Below are 9,739 nucleotides of genomic sequence, written 5' to 3'. Positions count from 1 at the left end.
ACCAGCCAACGACTCCCAGCCTAACATGGGAGAAAACACTAAGCAAAGGAGACTGGTCCTACATACAGAGGCAGACACAGAAAGTGGCTCTGAATTCAAGATACAAACTGATCCACTTCAACTTTCTCCACCAGACATAGCGCACGACGTCCAAGCTCCTTCGACATCACGTGTCCATACCCGCAGCCTGCGAGAGATGTGGTAGCACACCTGCAGACTTCCTTCATCTAGCCTGGGAAGGCCCGTCAGTAGGGTGATTCTGGGGAGAAGTGCTAAGCATAACGTCAGAAATAACAGGAGAACAACTCAAATGCTGGCCCATGGTGGCCACGCTGGGATGCACCTGCGACCTATAAGCTGCAACAAGTAGACTGGCCGGCTTACTGTTGGTGCTGGCGAGGCGGCGAGTCGCCATGACCAGTGGAAGAGGACCACCTCCCACTAAACAGTCATGGTTGCAAGATGTAGCATACTGTCAAGATGTTTACGTGAGCTTCATAAAGACCCTACCTTTGCATGCTCGACCACCGGATATATGGGGACCCTACGTCAAATATTTGATGTCATCAGCTGACTGAATGCCATCCTATCAATGACCAGCAGGCCCTAGAAGCAACACTCTGCTACATTGCAACGGCCGAGGTCACACTGTGCAGAAAGGACATGCCAACCATAATGTCAGACACGGAACGCTTCAAAAATGGGAGAGTGAGCAGGGCGGGGGGACGGGTTTGTGTAACGTATATTCTTATTTTGTTCCTTCCTTCTTTCTTTTCTTTGGGGATTGTTAGTAATGTAAATATTTAAAAAGACCAAAAATAAAGTTAAAAAAATATATATATCCTAAAACTAGTTTTTATCTATCTAATACTAGATAATTAACTCCATTACCTCCTAGCTTGATGTGGACCGTACCGGGGTCCTGGAAGGTAAGAGGGTGCCGCTCTATGCCTTCCAACATAAAGACAGAAGGGGATCCCGGAGTACCGTTCCCAGATGAAGAAGAACTCCACCAAATGAACCCCACTCTGCCCTTCTCTTCCTCAACAAGAAGTCACAGAAGAGCAGGGAGGATTCTGTGGGGTACATTTAAGGCCCACGACAGAAATCCCTTTAACTCAAAACCGCATTTCCATTTCACCCAAAAATGGCTGTGCTTTCTTTCCCTGGCACATGTGTGGCGAGCTTTGAACACTGCCACCAGAGAGAATGGCTGCATTTGTTTTTTTTGCCTCAAATCAAAGCACAAGAAAATTACCTACATGCAGAACGGCATTACATTTGCTGTTCTGTTTTCTGAACACTTAAGATGCACACATGACATCCAAGATGGCTTGGCAATTTGCTCTTGATTCAAAAACATCACAAAGTTGTGCTCTTCATGAAAACCCACCCAGGCATGCTTTACTTCTGCTGAGTTCCAAGAAGAAAGACAATACATTTCCAGAACAGCTGATGTACTGGGAAATCAATTGAAAGGCAAAGAATTCAGTTTTCAACTTAAACACGGCCTGGGTTTTCATTTGCAATAAACCATCGCGCACAAACTGCAGTAAATGAAAGAAATGACGCAGTGTTTCTTTTTCTCATCTCAATTTCAAGAAAATGCTTGGCAGTATATCTCTCTGTGTCCAGAAACTGACCATATCTGTAAAAGCACTCCAGAAGGTTAACTAACAAGAAACTGTGTGCTACAGAAACCGCATTGGGAAACTCAAAATAAACTGAAATAAACACATGTGTGAATTTACTCTTCTGAAAACCAGGAAAAAATGTCATTTAAAGTTAAATGTCAAATATTTCACTGTTGCTCGCACAAGAAGTATTATTGTACTTTGGGGTAGGGGGCGTTGTAAAGCCATGTACATTATGCTTCCCTCCCCCACAAAGACTTCAGTCAGCCTGGCTGAGGCCCAGGAATTTCAGTCAAACCAGTTTGGCAGGAAAGCTTGCTTCCTATTTTTTTCGAACTGATGCTGCAAGGACAAGTGCTCTGTTCTTCTTGGACTGAGGATGTGATAATTACTGGTTTTACCAGACTTGCCGGCAGGACTGCCATCAAATACAAAAAGAGTGAAGCCATGTGTTTGACTTAAAGGTGGAATTTCCTTTAAACACCCTCTCCAAGGAGGTCCTTTGTGTAAGCCAACCTAGAAAAAGACATTTGGCTGTGGGGGGTTTGAGGACTGCCCACAGCTGCTACAAATTCACCCCACTGATTTTAAAAACGGTTGTACATCAAGACATTTTACCCAGCACCCTAAATAAGCAAGAATTCAATATTATACTAGTATTTTATGTGATTTTTGTACAAGCACAATGAGACCATGGGTATCTTTCTGGCACATGGGGAACAGAATGGCAGGAAAAATGAATTTCTGGGTGAAGCATAAATGGCACAAACATTACACTTGGGGAGAATATGCCAAATACTAGTATGCACATGTGTAGCCATTTGCAGAATGTTTGATATTATGTTTCTCCTTGTGAAATATGGGATCTGCATATCTGATTTTTATGATGGTGACTAGTGTAAATTTGAGGTTTTGTTCCATAACTCATTTTTTATAAAAAATGAGGCTTGTGAGACAAAGGGAGTCATAAAATGCACACACATAAGGTGATGTCACTTCCCTTGAACCAATCAGCCCGGAGGGAGGAGGAGACAAAAGTAGCCTGGCGTATCCCATTTGAGGGCTAAGTCCAGAGTACTTCCTTCCAGATTGTAAAATTCTATGATGTCACCCTGGCTATATAAATGGGAGACACGGAGAGACAAGGGATATTCAAGATTCCAAGACTCCAAAACCAGATCCAGAGGCAGCTGAGTCCATCCAGGCAGGACAATCTAGATCCAGGCAGAACCACCCATCCAGATCCAGGCATACCCAATAATCCAGGGAGAAAAGAGGAGAGGCTGCTGATCCCCTTTAGGAGAATCCAGTGACCAGACCCTTTGCCCAGCTGACCCCTCCCGCTGTCCACAGTGACCAGACCCTGTCCAGCTGTTCCCAATCCTGGAGTGCTCAGCTGACCCAGTAAGCAGATCTCTTGAACCCACTGCCCAGTGACCAGATCCTTAGCCCCGCTGTCCAGAGACCTTGCTGTCTGTCCAAATTACCAAACTCAAGTGTACCTTGTAAGTATCAGATCACCCAGTACCCAAAAACTGCATATCCCGCTCTTTTACCTTGCATCCTGTTCATATCCTATTTAAATCCCATAAAAACTCTAGTCATTTCCCAATGTGCCAGTGCCATCTGTTTACCCTTTCCTTGGAAGAATCTGTGTTAGTCCATATCTGTTAGCGTATTCCTTTTTAGAATCATTTCAGTTATCTGTGTAAGTCCCTAGTATCATTTGAAATAATGAATTCCCCTATAAAGAGATTCACAGTGAGTTGGTTGCAATTTGAACCCAACCACCTCATGTCAAGTGCCTTTCTTTAAGAATTATAGTCCTTAAGGCATAGTCTCAGTACATCTAGTCATTGTGCTACCAAAACCGAATTTGCCTGTGTATTTTGCTTTTCTTTAAAATCCGACTTGCATTTCCCCTAGAAAAACTTACACTATCATCCTATAAAGAGTCATCCCTTCCCCTCAGTATCCTATCTGTTCTGTGCCTTTGTTCCTCATCCCAAAACCGATTTCCTATTTTGACTGCTAAGCCCATTTTCTTAGCTGTTTGCCAGTTTGAAGCCTGTGTGAAATAAGAAATGGCAATTCTGCCGCGTGTGATTTCTGCTGCATTGTTTTCCTTCCCAAAATCGATTTCCTCACCTGTGTTCACATTGTTTTAGTGCCCTGCTCGGTAGCCTGTAAGCTTCCTTGTCTCTTCAGTGCCACCACATGAATTTCTATCCTAGCTATCCTACTGTGTTTTATTGTGCGCCACATTCAGTGTCAGTGGAAGAAGTCCCCGGGCTGGAGTGTGCTGTGTCATAAAATCCATTACAATGCTTTGCAAAACTCATCCACATTAGCATGGCACGGGCAAGCAGCTCAAATAGGTTCAAATGGGTTTGGGCCGAGGGTCTAACCACCTGCCCCTCAGATACCCCTGGGACCCACACACGTCCTAGGGGAACAAGCGCTGGCGTAAACAAGGCCGATAGGCTGCCTTCCACCTCGCTTTGGCTCCCTAGGGACACAACTTCCTCGCCACGCTGCAGCAGTTCAAACACACTAGGCCAGTGTGTCGGCGTCCTGCACTCCACTGGATTGTCCAGGCTCCTCTCCTGGCAGCCTTCTGCTCCTTGGCCTCATGGTTCCTTTCAGCAACCCCAACTCGCTCCATGATCCTGGCAGAATCACCCTTTATATACTGCATGTGAGAGTTAATGGGAGTCAGGTGTGCACAGTTGGGGAAAAGTGCCTGACCTTGCCTGACTCTATTAGTAGGACAATTCAAAGGTGTTAGATGGTAGGCCTCACTTTGTATCCCTATGGTGTCACTATGGGGAATCTTTATTATTCTCGGTCGCCTCATTCTCGTACCAGTACTTGTTGGAAATGAGGAGGGGGTGATGGGGTGTGATTAAAAATGCCCCATTAGGGCTGAGGGAGAGTGGGTTGGTGTGTAATGGGAAAAGGGGGAATACCATGTCTCACCCTTGGGTATTCTCCTCTCAATCGCCTGTGACCCTCCACTCAGGTGATCCTCCTTCACTTGTCGACCGAGAAGGTCTGGTTCCAAAAGTGATGGCCCTTACCTGGCCACCTGAATGGAAGATCCTGGGGGTGTAGGTGGGAGAATACCGTCAGGTTTCTCACAACTTCTATATCTCCCTTGGAAAAGGATCTCTTCCAACATTTCATATTTTCTTGACTAAAGAAAAGCAAAGATTGAATTGCATGTCCATACTTATCTTCAAGATGGGTTGTCCAAAAGGACTCTGAAATTGGATTATTGTGACATAAATTGGATGGACCCTGATTGTTAGGTTTATTATTAACCAGCTCCCAAAAAGTGCATTTGTTAAATATGTTAACTACTTGAACCCTTGTTTGACTATCCTTAATATCAAGTAAAGCGCAACAGGATTTCATCCAAATCGTTTTTCTTGTTTAATATGTATGAGTTTCTTGTTTAGGATCTCATCATTACCCTTTATCCATCTGATCTTTTTGTGTTCTACAGAAGGGTTGCATTTATGCATCCCCATAAAGAATCTTCTGGTGGGCTGCAAGCACTTAGATTGTGAGGTGGTTAGTGCTATCTCTGATAGAGATGTATAAAATGACAAATGTATTATCAGATTTTTTTAAATTGGGCCACTTACAGATTATCTCCAAGATTGAATGATTACATTTTTGTACTGCCATGTATGAGCATATACAATTTTTTTATTGGTGACAATTAGGTCTTCTGGGCCATCCTAGATTTAAGTTAGTGTGAAAAATACACAAAAGTTAGAGTTAGGTATGCATGATCACTTGCAGTGCACAATCTCACATTCAAGGTAAGAATCCTAAATACAAGATACTCAGAAGCAAAATTGTAGTCAATGTGTGACCTACATCCACTCGCTTTGAAGTTGGATTAGCTTACCTGCAGCATTGTTGATCAAGTACATTAATAAGGATGGCTCTCATTACTAGCTAGCTGGGTGCAACTTTCCTTGGAAAATTGCAGAATAGTTGTGTAATGACTGCACCTTGAGTACTGCATCTGGTAAAACGTTTAGAGCATGCACTCCGCTGCTCTGTCTTCATTTCCAGCTAAATGTGTAAGGTACCTTTATGTGTTAACTGGCAACAACAAGGTTTTAGTTGCACGTGAGCGTCACAAAAACATAAGTTGTGATGTGAAGAATAACTCAGATTTCACCCAAATTTCACCAATATTTTATTAACAAGGCATATTGTTGCCCAATGTTTTCATCTAATTTATGATTTTTTCATACAGATTATGTTCACTTCTTTTTCTTCAATGTTCTGTTCAGTTATGTGAATTTAATCTTAAAATTCTGTTCAGTCTGTCGGATCTTTTCCATTTAGAGTCTGTTCACTTTTCTGAATCATTTTCTGAATTTGTACTTCAATGTTTTTCTCAGTTTCCATGATTTTTGTATGCCACTCTATATTTGTTATGTTGTTGTTTTTCTTAATGGCATGATCAATTTTACCATTCAATTCCTCTTCAAGCTTTGCTTTCCTTTTTCAGTTGAGTGCAATAATCATCCTATTTTGGATTTGCGTCTTTGATTTATTTATTCACCATCTGTTCAGTCTGTTGAATTTTTTCATTTAGAGTCCGTTCACTTTTCTGAATCTGTACTTCAATGTTTTTCTCAGTTTCCCTGATTTTTGCCAGCCACTCTATCTTTGTTATGTTGTTGTTTTTCTTAATGGCATTTTCAATTTTAGCATTCAGTTCCTCTTCAGCTTTGCTTTTCTTTTGCAATTGAGTGTAATAATCCTCCTCTTTTGGTTTTGCGTCTTTGATTTTTTTATCCACCATCTGGTCAGTCATGTTTTTGTTTGCCTCTATGGCTTGTGCAATTTTTTTAACCATTGTCAATTCAGTGATTTTATTGTTTGCCTCTATTACCTGGCCAATGTTTTTAACCAGATCCGGTTTATTTATCTGCTCTGTGTAATGACAAGTCCCTTTACTCTTTTCTTCTATTATCCCTTTAGTCATTTCAATACTGCAGTCTGTGGCTTTCCTAATTGTGACTTCGAGTTTTATTTGAGCTGCTTCCAATTCCAGTTCAGCGACACGTTTTTCCAGATAATTTCTGGGGGACAAATTTGCTCCTTGAATTAGTCTAACGGGTGTCTGGACATACATTGAAGTAATTGAAATTCTTTCATTGACTTTTCTGATTGCTTCTTCCAGGTCACTTTGGGATTTTTTAAATAATTGGTCCAGAGTCTGATTTGTTGGTATATTTTCCTCTATTTGTTGCTTCATGTTCTTAATTTCTTCACTCAGCTGCTGCTGATTCACCATAATGTTGTTAACCACTGAATGCAAATGAATAATTTCGCTGCAATGCAAAGAGATGAAAGTTTAGACATTTTAACATTTCACAATGACTCCTCACAAAACAGAATGCAAATGCTTCAGTGAGTTTAATTTGAAAGGAAAATCAAAGCCACCTTTTTCAGTTCTAGTAAAATCAAGAACATTGTGAAATGCATTATACGTACTAGGGAGCTATGAAGTGCATGTCATGTTTGCGCTTCAGGTGTGATGAGCAGAATTACCTTAGTAATCAAGCCTAATTTTCTCCCCATCTGCAATGGCATGGCACACTCAAATATGAGGGTTTTAATTTTTATGCACAGCAATGTCTGTGGTTATGATTGATTGAAAACATTCCAGCCATCTCTTTTTAGTGTTGCACTGATGATGTCCAACTGTGCTGAATGAGGCTGAAACATGCCTGAGGGTGTTTGTGGTCTTGTGATCAGTTTGGGATGGCTGCCCCTTTCTGGGGTTGGACCATTTGTGATTTGCATATAGATTTTCCCTTAATGTAATGGCACGTCAGTCTGAAAAATGATGGCAGAGGGTATGTTTGATCCCAAAACTTCCAACCATCACTATTCAATCATCGAGACTCACCATATATTATTCTGAACTGGGCACTAATGTCTTGTAACGTTATGTATGCTGCATAAGTACCACATCAGCTGACTGCCCCTGTGATATTGATAATGCTCAGTGTTTGGAACCTGTTTCTTGAGCCCACCATTACTAGCTTCACCCAGCTATGATCAACCCCACAGTGTTGAGTCAGCTCAATTCTTCTCTTGAGTTCTATTCTCTGTTGCTACCGGCACTTCTTGATAATGTTCAGCTTGCCTTGGCTTCCATAAGTGGGCATATGTCTTCAGTCAAGTTAAAGTGAGTTCATAGGGCGGACTGATTGCGTTGTGAAGAATGTACCTAAGTGTGGGACATGATGAGATAGCTGGCACTGAGCCAACACAGTAAAAACAATGTGGCCTTCTTGCAGGCTATGGTTTTGAGCATGACAGGAGGTATATGGGTAGGTTAAGTGTGAGTGCAAGGAAATCTGGCAAATGTAGTCAAGGACTCTCCTGATTCTTCCTGGATGAATGGAAAGTTCCTCCTTGTTCAGCAAAGTCTCCATGCTTGCCTGTCACTCTGTCATTTATCTTTCTTTAAAAAAGAGATAACATTCACAAATTACAAAAAATTAGATCTCAAAAGTGCAACTACGCTCAGTAAAACAGCTTAAATATAGCAGCAGTTTGATTACGTAAGATATAAATGTGGCTGTTGTGGAACTATGATATGATATGATAGGTTATTTATAACGCGCCTAATATCCAGAGGTTTCTAAGTGTGGATCCAGGGATCGGACCTCTGCTGCTTCGTGTTGTTTTGTTCCAAGGCGAGCACGTTGCCGCTGAGCTATCCTCCCGGGACAAGAGAGAACTCTTGCAGCTTCATCCACTTTGCTATTACTAGACTAGTTTATAATTAGTCACATGCTCTTGCTTCTAAGCAACCAAGCTCTATGTATTGAATGTGCTGTTCCGAAAACGACATACAAAGCAGTACACTGTCTCAAATATTTAACAGCCAACTCTATTTGGCAAATCCTGTCGGGAGGAAAGTGGCCTCTTGTGGCTCTCCCCAAGTGTGTCTACCGTTTCCATTGCCATTGCTGGTGAGGAGGAGGAGTCAGCTAACTGTCTGCTGTCCCTCTCTACATAACCACTATCCCATTGTGGAGCGCTGCCCAGGAAACAAGTGGGAAGGAAAGTGGTTTCTAGTGTTCTGTTGGAGTCGGGTGAGGTGGGGGAGACTGCCGTTCAAAACTCCGAAGCTCTGGTAAGCAAGTTGCCTGAGTGATGATTGAGTGTAGAGCTCTTAATTGACTACATTGGGCCTCATTACGACCCAGGCGCTGGACCATGGTGCTATTAGCACCATGGTCCATACCGGTCTCCGGCATGGTGGATGGCGGAATTACCGCCCCCATCACAAGGTTGGTGGGGCGGTAATTCCCCATTCACCATTTGCCCTTCCCCATTCCCATTTTGCTCCATAGGGCATAATGGGGATGGGGAAGGCGCTAATTACGGCACCGTAAATTACGGTTGCCGTAATTAGCTCCAAGGTCCCTTAGCGGATTGGATTTTAAAGCAGGCGTCAAAGCTTCCAACCCGCTAAGGGACCTTGTAATCAGGTGCTAATGGTTTAACGGCGCCGACGCTCTTTACGGTGCCGTTAAACCATTAGCGCCAGGGTCGTAATGAGGCCCATTGTCTTAGAAGCATGTCGGCGGACGACCAACTATAGTTTAACTACTCACCATTCTTCAAATGTTCTAACAGCCTGTGTAACTGTTTGTCTAACTGTTTTGGTCAGTGCAAAACTGTGGTTACTTGATCATTTGGAAACCTGGAACATTGGCTGACATGGAATAAAGACCATAATTGAGTATCTCTGGTTAGCTGGGAGCCTGGGCTATATCGAAAGTGAAATTTGAAAATCTGGAAAATAATGGCCGCAGCCAACTTGGCTTTTTCTTCGAGTGAGCTCGAGGTGCCCAAGCGGCTTAAGTGGTTTGGCCGTTTTTGCCCGGCCTCTGGTCTCTCCGGGAACCCAACTCCCAACACTTGTTTTTGGATTGTTAGGCAACACAGGGGTGGGAGGTTGGCAAGACAGACTAAGGCAGCCCGTTAAGCCGGTAGGCCGTGCCCTGGGAGCCTTTCATAGCTTTTTCTCTCCCCTTCCCTGCTCCTTGCTT

General features: G+C 42.8%; 1 protein-coding gene across 4 annotated transcripts in view; it reads right to left on the bottom strand.

The window, feature by feature from the left end:
* Positions 1-5,826: 5,826 nt before the first annotated feature.
* The window catches only part of LOC138491889 (uncharacterized protein MCAP_0864-like), a 112,029-nt gene continuing 108,116 nt past the window's right edge, over positions 5,827-9,739 (bottom strand). For all 4 annotated transcript variants that reach the window (XM_069618726.1, XM_069618724.1, XM_069618725.1 and 1 more), the window contains one exon: positions 5,827-6,997. In XM_069618726.1, the coding sequence (XP_069474827.1) occupies positions 6,211-6,960 (750 nt within the window). In that variant the 5' untranslated portion in view covers positions 6,961-6,997 and the 3' untranslated portion in view covers positions 5,827-6,210. The remainder of the gene's footprint in view (positions 6,998-9,739) is intronic.

This window comes from Ambystoma mexicanum, chromosome 10, assembly GCF_040938575.1.
Source record: "Ambystoma mexicanum isolate Mex_15411 chromosome 10, UKY_AmexF1_1, whole genome shotgun sequence".
NCBI lineage: Eukaryota > Metazoa > Chordata > Amphibia > Caudata > Ambystomatidae > Ambystoma > Ambystoma mexicanum.
The sequence above is the reverse complement of the archived record's forward strand: the minus strand, read 5'-3'. Positions and strand labels throughout refer to the sequence as shown.